Below are 17,318 nucleotides of genomic sequence, written 5' to 3'. Positions count from 1 at the left end.
TAGGATACACCATAGCCGAATTGCAAAAATTCTAATCGTTCCTTTCTCTAATCGCTCAACCATTTCACTTCGTAGGAGCCATTGCCTTAATCCAATTCAAATTTTATTTTAATATTTTACTTGCATTTCTATTCATTTATTATTTTGCTGATTCATCTGTATTTCTAATAACTGATCTCTTTCTGTATTTTCCATCATCGTCTGTTACTTCTTTCGAATGAACACCATATTCTGCGGAAGCTTGGATTTCAAGTCCATGGCCCCTTTGGGCTTGTTCCAGGTGAACAGAGTTCTTATCCTGAATAATAATAATAATAATAATAATAATAATAATAATAATAATAATAGCACTTTTCACCACGATGGGTGCACATCTTGAAACTGTATACCAAATGTGTAATATCACTAAAGCCGTATTTGGCCATCTACTGAGAATTCCGACTGTTTACTTGTACTCCTGACCTACCGGAAATTAATAATTAAATGGATAGATAGCAAGAGTGCATTCTGATGTGTTATTCAAACATTCCAGACCTCTTTCAGTCCCTTTACTGCTGATTTTGCGAGCACGTGTATCCACGGCTGTGGTTTTCCTTTATCAATCTAATGGCCATTCACTCTTAAATGACAGCTGTAATATTCCCATTTCTCCAAAGCCTTGCACTTTAACTCAAACATAACCTACATTGTTTTAGCTGACAGCCCAAACACCTTTAATTTTTAGACAACTCAGTTCTCATTTGTTTCAACTGACAACCAATAAAATTATATAAACAGGGCAGTCTAACACCGAACATTCAATATAACCAAAAACATAAAACTCCTGAATTTAATGAAACTTTCACCCTGAAACTCCATCTGAAAATTCAGCTTTATACACGCAACTCGAAATTCTACATTTCATTCAAACTAGTATATTGTTTTTTTTTAATGTTTTTGTTTTACTCTTGTCTCGATATTATACTTAATAAGAAAACTATACTACAATCTATGGCAAATTCACTATTACCAGGATATTTACTGACAAATGTTATCACTCACTTGGCGTTTTACTAGGTTCTTTGTTTCAATATTCATGCAAGTGGAGTTGGCAACTGGATTTTGTTCTGGTACACTGTGGGTTGGGTTGGCTAGCGTATCTGGAAAGTCTTGTATTTATCTGGATATGTGGGTACAAAGGCAATGCTGAAACCAGATTGGGCCCCCTCTTGCTCAACGCTTCACCAATTAAGTGGGATTTGGGAATTCTGGTGTTATCTGAAATAAAACCAGCTTTGGTTCTTAGTTATGGTTCCTTTGGCAACAATTTCATAGTTTAAAGATGTTGGAACACCCTTGTTCTTACAACTATGGGGACCCACAGTGGGGAAAGCTGGGTTTATGGGTGGGGAAATACACGAGTGAAGTACAGTATTGATGTATTCTCCCATCCCCATGACACTTCAGCAAACCCTGGTGACCCTGGTTGGTGGTGACGTCCAAGAGGGGCGAAAACCCCTCGGCCAGGTGTCTTAGGTTAGGTTAGGTCGAGATGCGTTAGGTGGAGGGTTCAGTGGGGAGGGCCTAGCCCATGGCCAGGTTAGAACCCAAGGTAGAACTATAACTCCGCACGACTCATTACCTTGGAAATTGAGTTTTTCTATAGAATTTTTGTTGCTTATCAAGAATTTACCGTTATTTTTTGGCTGTCGACTGTAATTCACCTCAAAACTGATGTTATATAACCTGTAATTAACCTCAGATCTAATAAGTCATTATATGCTGGCCATCCTGGAATGGTATCGTGCATGCGCAGTGTTATAGGGGGCTTTGGTAAAAAGTGGAGTTTTTCACCAGGGGGTCCGGGGGGCAGAGCCCCGCGGCTAAGTAACACGGTTAGGTTACGTTAGGTTAATATAGTTCCTTTTATAATAAGTTTCCTTAGCCAATCCCTTCTTGAACATATGGCTCCCATATGCCATTCTCTCTCCCTGTTTTACCACACCCAAACCACCCCCAACCCCCCGTTCCCAAAGGGTCCCCGATAAAGATGTGAGGTTAATAATAACTGACCGCCAACAAACAATACCACCTCCTTCATCAGCAACACTAATAGCATAGGAAAACTCAATTTCCAAGGTTAATAAGCAGTTCGGAGTTGTTCTATAGTGTTCAACTCTGAAAGCAATTAGTTTAGAGTAAAGCTTTTAAAACTTGGAAACTTGAATTTCAAGTCAATGCCCCCTGTGGGCTTGTTCCGTATGAACAGGGTTCATCTGAATAATAACCTGACCTAGAGCACAACAGCCTAAACTTCACTGAGCCTAACCTTCACTGAGTACAATAATGAGAAGCCTCCTAACTAAGCCAAGGGTACCAGGTCCTTAGCTGGCCGGCTGGAAACCCCCATCCCCACATGACAAAAGAACACCATGAATCACACAAAAGAAATACAGAAATACAACTCAATATTACACTAGTCTAGCAATTGGCACCAGGACCCGCTCCCCATACGTAATGCACTGATTATGCACTTTACCTTGAGTTAGGATGTTTATGCCTAGAAGCCATATTTCCTCTGGTCGCGTTCCCAATATTTGATTGCCTATTAATTTTCAGCAAAGGTTTCGGTGGAGATGATGCACTTATTACGGGGATAGATTAATTTATTCCGTCCAGGTAAAGAATCGACAAAAAATAATCTCTTGGATCTTCAGCAACTACACTATCACAGACACAGTTGATGCTAAACTGAAGAAACTATTACTGTTGTAAGAACTAGGGGGTTCAGGAAGAATACAGTTACGTGCTTTAGAATGGTAATTTGTGGAGTCAGAAAACATGGTTACTTTAGAATTGTAATGTGTACATTTAAATTGGTGAGAAAAACTAGGTATTTCTTATGGATTACGAAAAAACTCAAATGGACACTAGAATAGTGCAAGCAAAAAGTCAGTGCCTTGTTCCTCCGTTTTCGCCAGAAGCCGGAAACTTTCGAAACGAATCACTTCCAAACATGAAACAACAGACTTATAAAATATTGCAGTATTTTTATTAATACCTAAAATTTTATTCACTTGAGCCGATATTCATAAAAATGTTAAAATAAGTTTTCAAACATTCCATAGGTGCTGTCTTATGTCCAAGTCACATTTTGAAAAAAAAAAAATAAATAAATAAATCCTCACGTAAATGCAAAATTGGACACAGACTCGTTGACTTAAATAATACTGTTGGTTTTAATATTTTTACATTATCTAACTATGTCTTTTTTGCTAATTAGATAAAAGTTAAGTATTGACCTGCGCGCGCACACATATATATATATATATATATATATATATATATATATATATATATATATATATATATATATATATATATATATAAAAGGAATGGCAGTGATCAAGGAACCAGTTTGCAATTAATGCGGGTTCTTTGTATATTGTAACTTTGATCCATTATCATACCCAATATTAAAATAGAAATTTTAGTTCAAACAGCCATTTCTGCTGCGAGTGTTTTCTTTTTAGTGCATTCTGTTCAACTACAGAAGTGTTTGTGCGCTTGTTGTAGGTGGAGAAAAGGTTTCTGGGATGTTTTTATACTTCATTCGAGAGAGATTTATATCAGTAATTTTTTCCTCCATATTTTGCACATCATACTATTCCAGTGCTGGGTGTATTTCTAGTTCCAATTTAAGCTTTTGTGGTGCTCTGGTAAATAAGTTGATGCACATTTTAGCATTGTAAAAAGGCAACTAGATCACCAACGGAGATTGCGTAAATGATGTTTTAGGTGTTTGTTGATTGCATAGCTTAAGTGTTTTGTTGCCTGCTCTTTACCTTAATTTCATAATTCATGGTGTGGTTATTCGGTACCGAGAATCACTGGTGTGGGGTTAGGAACACCCGTTCACAGCAGAGGTCTTCAAAACTGTGGAAATTTGTTTATATATAAATATTTTTTTAAAACGGAATTCCATCAAATGAAAGAAATAAAAATGCCCAAATGTAGAAAGTAACGGTTATATTTCAGAGACCAACTGTCTCTCTCATCAGGCAAATAGTGAATGAGGAAGAGTTACAGAAAAGCGGTATTTATACCAGGTCCTCAGGTCAGCCATTACGTCACTCCAGCTGACAATTTCTCTTTCATCTTAATCGCTGGTTGGAGGCAGATTTTATCTATATCTGAATCCCAGGCACCTCTTGAAAGGTTCATCATATTTCTTTGTTTGATCAAAGCCGATTCCACTATTTGGCTTTTGAACCAACAATTGCTGCTATAAATTATACGAGAAACATTTGTTTATTCTGTTATGGTTATGTTAAAAATAGCAGAGCTCTGTTGTCCGTACCTAACAATGTTTATGCTGTAGCGTATTAATCTCTTGGGGACTGATTTGCCTGTAAAACCGATATAAGATTGTTTCTTCAATATTGATTCATTGACACCTTGTACCTTATATTCATGAACTTACTGATGTTATCCACATTCCCAGTGTTGTCATTCTTCTTCTAATGCTGTTGTAGAACCATCCTTCCTCCTGACAGGTATTTTCCTCTTTTCATCTATGGTGATATTTATGTCTCATATGGAAGTGACAGATTCTTTATGTTAACTCTGAAGTACAAGATATCATGTAACTCAGCCAGAAAAATCTCGTACTGTAAATGTGTTCAGGTCTAAGTATTGCAATGCCATGTTCATGTTTAGTATTGCATCCTATTCAAAAGACCTCTCTGACTGATCCTGTTACTTCTACCCCATTTTGTAAGATATGAATCTATTACTGCATACTATACTCACATGTTTTGTGTAAAACTTAGCAAGATTTTAAGAAATTTAGGCTATAAAACCAAGCACTGGGCACTTTGTCAATCTGCACTTAGGAGAGTGAAAAGGATTTTCAGTGAGTGCACAGCAAGATAAAGATATCCAGAAAATAAAGGATTAAAGTACAGTACAACGATCTCATGGGATACTGGGAGGCAGACCCCCAGTTGCACCAAGAAGTAACAATTAGAGAGGTTGGACAGCAAAATGAAATGGGATGTTTTGTACCGTATCATCTATATGTTTGTATCTCTTTCTTTTGTCTCCTGCTACACTGTAGGCTCAACAATAAAAATAAGATCTCTTTACTGACTTACATCCACAGTAAATGGTGGTAGGAATATATGAATTTCATCAATCAGGTATATGTTGGTAGCAATAAATGGTGGCAACAATATAACAAGGATAGCATTCAACATTAGCTTTCAGTTTTGGGCTATTCTTTATTATACCCCAGGTCTCATTGATATCCAAAATTTTGATTTTGTTATGCCAAATTCCAGTCACTGTTTCGAGCAGACTGATACACTGACCATACACAGTACTTGGTGTTAGACCAGTCTTCACTGATTGCTCCACCTTGACATGGTTTCTCAAACTGAAAACTATTTTTACATTCATCTGCAAATTTTTCACCTTCAACAGGCCATACTACATTAAACCTCACAGATGACTGCAAGAAAAATGCAGATAAAATGTTGAGGGAACTGACGTGTATACAAGATAAAATACCTGTAGTCAGATAAAAAGTCAAGTACTATATTTTAGGTACCCCTGTACTTGACCTTGTAAAAACTAAACCTCTGCTCAATCCTCACCAGTTTATCCAAAAGCATGACTCCGCAACCTCACTTCACTAATTTATAAATTTTACCAGACACCAAAGTTACTCACTCCTTTTATTATGAGGTCGGACAACAGTTTGTCACACACGTCTTCCAAACACAGACCTGAAGAGTAATGAGTGAAAGGGTTGGCATGAAGTGCGTTGTTGAATGGGAATTGAACCTAGGCAGCTGCTTTATTTAACAGAAAGAGCCCTCTTGTCTGAGTCCTATATTCTATCAGTGTCAATGTGCACTATACTGGCTAAGACCAATTAGAAGAGAATTCTTTGAAATTGGTTGGTGTATCTTAAAGTGCACTTCTAGGGACCCTGAGAGTAACTCCTTTGAGGACTCACAGCGGCTACCAAAAATAAGTTTTTCCTACATTAAAACCTGTTTTTTATTACTTCCAGTAAATTTTTTTGCAAGACAGATGCTGGTTTTTTTATTACAAATAATTATACTTTTCCTCTGAACATCTGTTCTGTTGCCTATTAAAGTAAATTTTTTTATGACAGATGCTGGTTTGATTTTCAATTTGAATACAAATAATTATACTTTATTTTTGTGACAAAGCCAGTTGTATTCTCAATTTGAATACAAATAATTGTACTTATTTTGGTATCTGAAAATGTACATCATGAAAATTTTGTCAGAATGTTATGTTGAAAGCAAACAAATTTTTTTGTAAATAAAAAAATCCACAATTGAGATAATGTATATTAATTTTTTTGCACCATAAAAATGTAAATTAAATGGTCTTTCAGCTGCTTTTGGCATCAGTTTTTCTTCATGATAAAACTAAAAGAAAAATAGCCCAAATTTTTATGCTTTTCTGTTCTGACTGCTTTAGACATTCCCTTGAAACACACCTTACTTGACCCTTGAATCTGAAATGATAAAAAAAAAAAGTTCATAAAACAAAACCATTACAACAGAAAAATGAGCACATCTGAAAGGAGTGACAGCAAGTATAAAATCAAAAGTGGCCAACATAAACTCCTGCAAGGCATACCCAAGGCAGAAGAAATTTAATGCTCTAACAAAAGATTGGCAAGTAAGAATATAGATAAGAGGAAGTGGAGAAGGCAGGCTAAAAGACAGCTGGCAAGGACAAAGATGAGTTGGGAGAAGTGGAACCTGAATCTCAAAAGAAGCCGAGGGAAAATGTTCAAGATAGCAAAAGGGTAAGGAAAGACAGGAAAAATCTGAAAGGGACACAGCATATAACAAATGAGATTTAAATATTCATGCTGAAAGGGATGTGGAACAAATGAGGCAGCATTTTGAAAATGTTCCAAGTGTGGAACAAAGGGAATTGGTAAATGTTGTCATGATAAAGGGAACAATAGAGAATACAACTACTACAAAGTTAAATGGACTTAAGGGGAGATATTTATCAGGAATATCAAGGGCAACAGGAGAGCAGGTTTTAATGACTAGACTAAAATATATTAACACCTGTAATAAAGAAGTAGGAACATAAGACTGAAAAAAAGGGAAACAAAAGGGAAACAAAAATCCATGAAAATACTGGAGAAGGTAATGGAGGATAAGCTCAGAAAAATTATGAAAATAGTTACTTGTCAATTTATGACAGGGCAACTACAAGAAATGTATGATGCAAAAGGACGAGATTGTACCACATATTAGCGATCTTAAGAAGCCTTGTGACCAAGAACCAAGATAAGCAGGTAGATGAGCAGAGGCAGAGGGTTCCATAGAAACTAATCAGACCAGTGATGCTACTGGACTATCACACAAGACCTGGAGTGAATAGTGTTAAGTGTACAGGAATGCTCAAGATAAATGTTTGAGTCAATCCAGTACCAACCTGGAGTCCTTCACTGTTTTCATAGCAAAGGAAGAAGCTACAAAGGCGTGCAAAAAGGTAGGCACCCATGAGATGTGAATAATAAACGAAAGTGAACCAAGACTTATGTTAACTAAGAAGAAAGCAAACTAGTAGTAAGGAATGTGGCCATGTGGATGCCTTGGGAACCTAGCACTGTGCAACGAATATAAGAGATGGTGTCAAAAAAGATGATCAAGATCACAAAATTTACACAGAGCAAGATTTTCAATACCCAAATGTACAAGATGAGCCAATGGGGAGGACAGGGAGGTGGAGCAACATGCGGTGAAAGACAGGATTACATTTACTTAGTGGTACACTGTTTACACACACAAGCAGACAGCAAAAGATCCCAAAATGACAATTAAGATAGGCACATTGTTATTTACAAATGATTCACTAGTAACTGCTGACAACATATAAGATGCTTAAGACAACAGTAGGATACTAGTAGACGAGAGGTGATATGGGCTATAAATTAAAAAAATAACTACCAGAAACACCTTGTCATTTATTTTTCTTTTTTGTTTCTCCAAGTACTGACTTGCCTTACAGTGATGCATATTTTTATTTAGGGTTAGGGTCACTTTATCCCTTATTTCCTTTAACATTCACCGACCCATCCACAAATAAGGTCACCTAAGCTTCCGATTCAAAGTCTGGTCTACTAAGCAGCTGGGAAGAATCTGTACTTTACATCACTCTCTCAATAAACTTACTATTTATTACTTAATAACTTTCTACAAAAGTAATTTGGCTAACAATGCAATTAGGTGTTTTGACACCTGTTCCCTTAACAAGTCAACCTGGTTTCTGTATGCAGATTACAGGTCTTTATTCTCACTCAGGTATTGAACTGGTTCCCCTACACTTTTCAAACAACAATTTAGACCTTATATATACTCATTTACACTTCTTAAAATACTTACAAAAACAGAAAAGTGATACAGACATGACCTGGGTGGGCATTTGGCAACCTGAGACCTTATTGACTGGGTGGTTAGTACCTGAAAAGAGGAAAAAAAATGGTTAAAATAATCCTTCCATTGCTATATTCCCAGTATCATATTATTTAAGCATCAGATACTATCTAGTAGTGGTCATGGTAAATTCAAATAAAAGTTATACATCATTTAAATTAGGAAATTCAGCCCGATCCAAGTCAACACCAAAACATCAAACATTAATAGCGTGTTGGAGAGAAACATGAATACTTACATAAAGTACCACCAACTTGATTTTTCTTGAGTACAGTATTCAGCTGCCAACTCTGGAAAAGAAATAACCAGTCAACTAAGGGATATTCTGTTCAGTATTTCATAATGTATTTTTCATGGATATTTTTATCTTTATTTTTTTATATTTTTATCTTATATTGTTCTTCATATATTTTCAACTTTTTCCCTCAAAAAGCTATCTCAAAATTTCAACTTTTTCTCTCAAAAAGCTATCTCAAAAACAAAATTGTAAGACATACCTGCATATATTAAATAAATCACAAATGATATACAACTGATTATGTGGTTTTAAGACTTTACCAGGATAACATCATGAAATACAACTACACCACCAACCACATTCATCTAAAAAGTTTAAACTGGCACTGGATCATAAGATTTATTTACTACCTTAATATCTGCAGCACTGAACAGCATTACCTCCTGAAACAAAAATCACATTCAAAATGACTTTTTAGTTTTACGACAATATTTAACCACAGCAACACATTTGGAAACTGAGAAAACTAAGGGATAGAAAAACTCATTACTAAGATAGGACACTTTAATAAAAATATTTTTTTTCGTTATTTTTTTTTTTTTACGCAAGTGTTAACAAGTGGAAGCCCCTACTGTGAAAAACTTAGACTTTGTTGAATGCCGCTACATCTACTGACTGAACGTAGTCTTCAAAAGCTTCTATTTTTTCTGTCAGGTCATCCACTGATACTTTGGCATCCTCTACGGTACAAAGAATGCTCAGCTTATTGATGCCGAAAGCCAGGGGTTGAAGCTTACCTGGAAAAGAACAAGCAGTGACAGTTACTACTACGGCAAATTATTAGAATAAAAGGCCTTTACCTAATGAATGAAAAATTAGCACATCATAAGCTCTCTGGACAGAAGAATAACTAGCTTCTCAATGTTACCATTTTTTTTTATACAAAGGATGAAGTCAGCTGTGTGGATCTCTACCAATTTCTTCAATCTTTTAGCTTTTCACAAAATTAAATTTTTACTGCAAGTGCCCAAAAATCTACCTTCAAATACTTATCCGTATATATACAGTGAATTTATCTTGAGGATACCCAACACAAATGAGTGTCAACCCACAGGCTACTGATATCACACATACAAAAAACTGGAAAATACCAACAAAAATTATTTTAACTATTCTGTGATGATTAGATGTCTTTGAATACTTTCAGTAAAATAATGTAAGTGAAATAATATTCTTGAAATGAATTTTGTTCATGCTGCATAAGGGTTTCCTTCAACATACAAGACTGGTAGAATTTGACTTAAAAATTTCCACACTTTATTGAAATCCAAGTCTTTTCCAAGTACAGTTCCCATATTTTGATAATGTAAGGTAAGTTACCAGCAAACGAGTAAGCACTCTAAACTTGCATTTGGCTAGCCAGAAGGGTTCATTCTTAGTTCACATATTTTGTAACAAATTACAACTCCCTGACAATTTTAACAGAAATACATTGGAAATTGACAATTTTGATAAATCTTTTAAAGGATTTATGTCAATAGTACAGCAAGTTTAATGGCAAGTGTTATTCTGCATACGAGGACTGGGTCACGTGGGTTATTCATGAAATATCCATGAGACAACAGTATGCAGGCAATTATGACAAAATGATGTTTTAATTAGTCAGTTTCATATTCTGTGAGGCCTACTAATTACATAATGAACTAGTGCATTTACTACATATCTTTACAAAATTCAAGTTTCTAAAATTACAAACTGCATGAGGACCAACAATCATAGTTTTACTAAACCTACAAAAATTTATATTTCAAAGACTACAAACTGTTCAAGATTCTTGTTAAATTAAATAAAATGTCATTCCAATTTCCCTGCAGAATCAATGTAGTTTAAATTTTAATTATGCAATAAATAAGTTAAAAAGGAACCTTAACATAAAATTTCCTGATGGTAAATAGTACGACATCAGTATGTTACTATGGTATACTGTAGTACTTACTTGCTCCCCAGACAAGACCATCCATGGTAACAGTGCGAACTTGGTCTTCCATAACTTTCATGTCTGTCTCATCATCCCAGGGCTTAACATCCAACATAATCTGTGACTTGGCGATTGGACCAGGTTTGGCACTTTTCTTTGCAGCGTAGGCTGCAAGGCGCTCTTCCCTAATGCGAGCTGCCTCTGCATCCTACAATAGTAAATACTATATTGAATTATACGTGCTACACAGGAAAACGCTGTGGACACTCCATGAAAAACTCAGATACTATCTAGCACATATCATTATCAACTCACATGCCCAATTTTGCATCATTGAAAATATCGTATAGTTCAGGATTTTGGTAATATCTTGCTTCAAATACCACCTTTCATGAATCAATATTTTATACACTGGATATGGATACACAGTACTGTATTTCCTTCTCACAGGTAAACTTGAAAAAAAAAAAAATTAAATAAATAAATAAAATAAAGTGGTACATAATTGCTCACCTCCTCTTCATCATCAGAACCAAAGAGATCGACCTCCTCGTCTTCATCCTCGTCAGCTGCAGGAGCACTGTTAGATAAGGCTTTCTTTTCTCCTGGGAACTTGGACTTCTCGGCTCCAAAAGAACTTATTTGATTGTACCAACGAAGGGCATGTGGGAAGTTTGCAGATGGGGCTTTCCCAATGCCTTCAAATACGGAGACATCAGCTTGGGTAGGAGCATAGCTGTAAAATAAAATGAACCTTTCGTGAACATCTATTTAACACAAACTAATAAATACCAACACACTGTCATGTTCAATTCCTTACTTCACTCCATCTTATTATATAGCCTACTAATTTACAACTTCTGACTCTTTAAATAAACAGGCCATGTTAGGTCATCACCAGTAATTCCATCAGGGCCATGACAGAGGCAATGTATTCAAATCTGTCCTCATCAAAGAATAATTATTTCCATATGCCAAGGGATTACAAAAAAAGTTCATTTTGAAATCTCACACTAGAGTATAATACGGTTAAGCCAAAAGAATAATCGGCAATTCTATATAGGCACTTAGCAAGCTGCTGATATCGGTCATTTTCCATGCTGATACAGCGAGTGTTACTGGAACTAATGTACCCTTTAATTCATTGGAAATGATCTTTTTTTTCTTATCTCTTATCATTTTTTACTCACCGCAATTCTAGTCATTACATATATGAATCATACACTCTCACACATGCTTCTCTTTTGTTTTATGCATACATCACCATTCTTGTTAGTTCTACTGACCATTCCTGATTTTTATAGAAAAAACAATTCCAATTGTTGAATGCCCAGGTAACAGTAGGTTAAGGTGGGTGCTAGCTACCTACAACAGTGTGCTGTAATGTTGACGAAATTGAAAAAGTATCCTGAATAGGAAATTGAGGATAATTTGCATTTTCTTTCATATGGATAAACCTTTAGCAAAAACTGGTTTGGTCATTGAGATAACTGCCTCAGAACTCTTTAACAGGAATAGCAAGAGCAGGAACAAGCCCCCTCGACCAAAGCTAAGTGGTCCAAGGATGCAGCAAACAATGACAATGGATCACCCAGAATACAGAGAAGACCACACTGTCTGTAAGCACTCCAGTGAAGCAGACATACCATGAGAAACCAAGGCAGCAGGTGTAGACAATGCTAAACCATGAGGATGTGCCTCAGTCTCATCTGATTAGAGGCAAGCATGCATTCCTGGGTTGTTATTCTTGGAGAGCACATGCTGATTGCCTGCTGGACTGAGCCAGAGGAGAATGAGCAGTTCAAAAGGAAGGAGCCCAAAAAGATTTGGCAATTTCAAAGGGAGAGTACTCCACCCCAAAGACACTGGCAAATGTCTTTTGGCTATGCTGTATTCCACTTCTTGGCAAAGGTCTTCCAGTGTGGAGACCAGCAAGCACATGCCTTGCAGGATGTCAGGGAGAAGGACCTACCCCTGCTGAACAATGAAGTTCAAGACCTAAATCGACCACCCATTCAACATCCTTTACTCCTTTGGTTAAACTTTTTGCTTTATTGCTTGCTACAATTAACCAGCATGCTACCAGCTTACTCAAGAGGATAACTCCTATGTAAAAAGCAATGATTTGTATTTCCGTAGGAAAACATGTTAGATGAATGAGGGAATACAGAGGGACCAAAGTATTTCCAAACCAAAACGTATATCAGAATCATTTAAAAACCCATCCAAAAGTACCATAAATCACCTACAGTACTTCCATGCTGAACTGTGGCAACTTTTTCGTAAATGCATAAAGCCACCTCAAACTACTTATTATGGCTGCTATATTTAAGAAATTCCTGCCAAACCTTTCTTTGAACCATATTCATATTCTGCAGTTGAAAATAAAATTTTCCTATTCAGTGTTTTTTTTAACAATTCTGATATTCATTTCAGTGGCAAAATAGCAGTTCTATAGATACTGCACCCCCTTATTCCTACAATTATGGGGGGAACACAGTGGGGAACCAGGGTTTTTAGTTGAGGTTAAACACAAAGTGAGTGAAATACAGGGATGTTTTCTAACCTACACTACCCTAGGATTCCAGACATTTACCCGGCCTTGGGTAAACTAACCAAACTTGAGGACATGATACCTACAAACTCATTTCCACAATATATGGATGTAATCCAGTAGTAGTAAGAGCACTTTTTGAGAGGATGATCCCCATTTTGCATTCCTGAGAATTTTCAACCACAGAACATGGGGAGTAAGTTTACCTATGTACCCAGTCTGCCCAAAGTAACACTGAACAAACAAATGGCCTAAGCCAAGTTTTTGTTAAGTAGACCGACCATGGCCACTGTTTACATACCGCAAGGATTTCCTAAACAGCACTACCTAACCAGACATACAATCACCTAACCTAACCTAGATGGCAGGGGACTATGCACTAACTTTCCCTTACCTTACACACACCGCTTAACCCAAATTATACAAAAAATAACTTATCTTGTTATTGGGAGTCATCAACATTCATTCATGGAGGGGGTTTTCAGCATAAAATGGGAACCTCAGTGCCGGACATGGGTAATTTCTGTGGAACAAATGGGGGGTCCAATACATCCTCTTTAACCGTATTTCAGCATATCCCCTTAGTGTCCCTCTTAACACTGCTTGATGTTCCAAAATGAAGTGCCCTTTTCAGGCTCCATTAAATTTATGGAATAATTTACTATTTCATAAGGTTTATCACCTTTTAAACCAATCACTAATTATTTTTGTTCACAGTAATATCCACTTACTAACTGGAGCGCATTTGTTGTTCTTTTATATTTCTGAGCCACCCCTCCCAAAACACCTTTATTATACTTTTGTTTGCCAAATGTGGCCTTGTCAATTTCCACAACTTTGTCCAGACCACCAATTTCGGCACTAGCGCTTTTGTTGTGGAGCAACACCAATTCCTGGCAAAAACTGCACCAATCATTCAGTGCATGTTGAGATGCCAACAAAATTCCAGACTTCCTCATGCATCAGTCAGCCCAAGGTGAACCACAGCACAGGGGTTGATTTTTCGGTGGCTCAAAAATATTTTCTCCAACCACGCACCCTTGAACCCAGACACTTGGATTCAGCACCTCACTACTTTTCCTTTCGTGTCCCTTGTGACTATTGCACCAAACTGGTTTTTATTGTTTAATTCAGCAATACTGGAACACTTTCAGCATTGATATTTTAAATTTTGTACATTATGTCCCCATAAAAATAGACTCACGGTCTGCACATATGCATGCCATTTCAAAGGTACTGATTCACTGAACCATGGTGGCGACGTGGTCAAAAATCAAATGGACGAAATTCAAACCAGGTCAAAGTACCAACATGAAAACATGCATGCTTCAAAAACTAGACTATGACTGATTAGGCAGGCCCAAAATTGTGTTGAGAAATAGTATAAGTCAATTTGAAACAACCTGCGCATGCACAGTAGCCATCAAAAAGTCTATGGCCTGGAATAGCAGTTCTCATAAGCCGGATGTCACATACCCAAGCACGTACAGTGGCCATTGACCAGATTTTTCAAAAAGCACACGACCCACAATCGTAACTCCATACTAAGGCCATCTTAAGAACTAGGAGACAGGGAGAAGTGCATTTCAGCAGTTAGGAATGATGGGAACTTGGAAAAAATCATGGTAGACTGAAAAATTTGGTGACAAACTGGCGATGATCTATAGTGTTTTGCACGCAAACTGGTAGGTTACTGAGCTGGGGGCCATGGTAGCAGTCTGCAATTTTACCTTCTTCGACACAAATTCTAGATATTGGAGCTTATTGCTTTGTTTTTTAAATCTCTTTAATATATTTAATAAAGAATACTAAAAACTATTGCTTATTTAATGTTACCAAAATCGTGATAAATCTGCACAGGAGTTCTGTAAGGAAACATCATTTATAAATATTTTTTTTTACTGATTATGGAAACGGGTGTTTATAATACAGTACATGGGAAATAATTTGAGAAATTTACTGATATAACTCAAGAAATTTACCATCTTTCACAGCCTATATGTTTTTAGTCATCACCACAGGAATAAGTTAATATTAGGCTAAACACATTGCACCACAAAGCTCTTCTGCGGATTTAACAAAAAAGTTCAGGCGAGTGTAGAACTATTGGAGGTAATACTTTACAAAGGTTGCGCATCCCATATCTCGGTAAATAGCCCGTTACATGCAAAACATTACAGAAGAAAACTTATTCTCTATACTAAAATAAGACCTTTCAGACACATAACACACTGAAATGTGACAATTTCTTTATCACCTTTCTACACTTAATTGTTCATACCAGCAGGGACAGTACTGAACATGGCAGTCATGCAATGGGCTGGTAGGCTACATGTAATGGAGACATCAGCACAAAGATAACAATTACTGATATTTTTTGACTGAACAACAGGCTATAGAAAAAGGTGTATATAACGCAGTACAGGTGTGATAATCTGAGAAATATATCAAGATAAGAAATTTACAGTCTTTTGTTTGAGATTCTACGTTCATCCCCAGATTTGCCTATAAAACTACCACTAAATATTTCACGTTCCATAAGTCTAACATGGGCTGGCAACAGTAGGCCTGGTGGCCGTAGTAAAGTCACAGAAATATAAAAAGTCACAATTTTGGCTAGGGTAAAAGTTACATTAATTTATGATGGCCAGTAATAAAGTCACAGGAAAAAAAGTTACATTAATTTATGATGGCCAGTAATAAAGTCACAGGAAAAAGTTACATTAATTTATGATGGGTAATAAAGTCACAGGAAAAAAGTTAATTAATTTATGAAGTAATAAAGTCACAGGAAAAAAGTTACATTAATTTATGATGGCCAGTAATAAAGTCACAGGAAAAAAGTCACAATTTTGGCTAGGGAAAAGTTACATTACTTTATGGTGGCCAGTGATAAAGTCACAGTTTTGATTAGGAAAAAAGTCACAATTTATGGTGACTGGTAATAAAGGGGAAAATCACAGTATTTCTTGGGGTTATGTCTTTATGATATTTACAGTCTTTTTTATGTTTAAACGGAAATCCCCAACAGACTTGGGTAGAACTAAACACGCCGCAATGGTGGAAAGATTACTGTGACTTTTTTCCCCATGACTTTTTTTCTACGTGACATTTTTACCTGGATTCGTTGGCCCAAATGTGTTCAGTCAAAACTTCAACATGGGCCACACTAAACATCAAAACTCCACAAAACTGAAGAGAATGACATGAAAATTACTTTTAAACATAACCAGACTATAATGACGTCATCACAGGTGAACTCACCACACCAATACCCAAAATACCCAACGACCTGCAGGCCTTCCTTAAACTTACAGGTAAGGTTATAGACAAACGAGGTCAAGTTCCGACGACCGATTCAAGTCTTTCTATAACTTCGAGTGGCCCAAGTTCCACTTCTCCATCAAAAAACGTTAGCAGCACGACTACAAGATCACTTGTCATACCCATTACCGGACGCAGTGGGCTAAAAAGGTTAAATAAACTGCGGAAAGGAAAGAATCTAGTCCGGAACCAGGTAAACACATGGCGCTCCCCAGGCACTGCAGATGTCTATCTAATCCTATTTTAGCAACGAAAGTCCTCACCCTTCGATGTAGCTGCGGTCGCCTAGGTAGTCATTAAGGGCTTTGAGACCACTGTCGGACTTCAGATTTCCAAACTGAGTCATTTTTGGTATATTTTAGGTCCAAAAATAGTGCCCTATCTACGGCCGAGCCAGCAATCGGCAACAGTTGGACGGTCAGAGACCGATTGAACACCCGAACACCGGTAGGAGAATTTAAAATTAATATTTCATTAAACAGCCGTTAAAAACTGTGTATTTGAGTTTTATATGAAACAAATAACATAATTATGTAAATTATATTAAGCGTATACCACACAATTTTCTATATATTTCACGATTTTTCGAAATTTAGAGAATCTGAGATCAATCGAAGCCAGAGTCAATCAACGTATTCAAATGCAGGAAATTCTGCAGTGGACATATGAAGATGGTTCTTTTTCCAAAATGATAACCATGTTTTTATCAGAAATACACTTATATTACCGTTAAATTATGGAAAT

At 36.6% G+C, this 17,318-nt stretch overlaps 2 protein-coding genes and 1 long non-coding RNA gene across 3 annotated transcripts in view; all 3 read right to left on the bottom strand.

Moving 5' to 3' along the window:
- The window catches only part of LOC136829072 (uncharacterized), a 102,288-nt gene extending 99,505 nt beyond the window's left edge, over nt 1-2,783 (bottom strand). The window contains 1 exon segment of the mRNA XM_067087454.1: nt 2,519-2,783. The gene's annotated coding sequence lies outside the window, so the exon portion shown is untranslated.
- Nucleotides 2,784-6,349: 3,566 nt separating this feature from the next.
- Nucleotides 6,350-8,704, bottom strand: LOC136828896 (uncharacterized). Its single transcript, XR_010850247.1, has 2 exons — nt 8,430-8,704; nt 6,350-6,535 (listed from the first exon to the last, which is right to left on the bottom strand). It is a non-coding gene; the product is annotated as an uncharacterized lncRNA (long non-coding RNA).
- Nucleotides 8,705-9,268: 564 nt separating this feature from the next.
- On the bottom strand, nt 9,269-17,016 carry LOC136828895 (elongation factor 1-beta'-like). Its single transcript, XM_067087209.1, has 4 exons — nt 16,838-17,016; nt 11,210-11,432; nt 10,715-10,904; nt 9,269-9,515 (listed from the first exon to the last, which is right to left on the bottom strand). The coding sequence occupies exons 1-4, from the start codon at nt 16,918-16,920 to the stop codon at nt 9,361-9,363; spliced, it is 651 nt and encodes a 216-aa protein (XP_066943310.1). The 5' UTR covers nt 16,921-17,016; the 3' UTR covers nt 9,269-9,360.
- Nucleotides 17,017-17,318: the final 302 nt, after the last annotated feature.

This window comes from Macrobrachium rosenbergii, chromosome 43, assembly GCF_040412425.1.
Source record: "Macrobrachium rosenbergii isolate ZJJX-2024 chromosome 43, ASM4041242v1, whole genome shotgun sequence".
Classification (NCBI taxonomy): Eukaryota; Metazoa; Arthropoda; class Malacostraca; order Decapoda; family Palaemonidae; genus Macrobrachium; species Macrobrachium rosenbergii.
This window is presented reverse-complemented; position numbering and strand designations above follow the sequence as displayed.

Bases quoted from the DNA above. Each gene is read 5' to 3' on its own strand.
- LOC136828895 (XM_067087209.1), bottom strand. From the start codon at position 16,920: ATGACTCAGTTTGGAAATCTGAAGTCCGACAGTGGTCTCAAAGCCCTT. The intron at 10,905-11,209 runs GTGAGCAATTAT...TTACTATTGTAG, and splicing joins GTTCTGATGATGAAGAGGAG to GATGCAGAGGCAGCTCGCAT. The intron at 9,516-10,714 runs GTAAGTACTACA...GTTCTTTTCCAG, and splicing joins TGGTCTTGTCTGGGGAGCAA to GTAAGCTTCAACCCCTGGCT.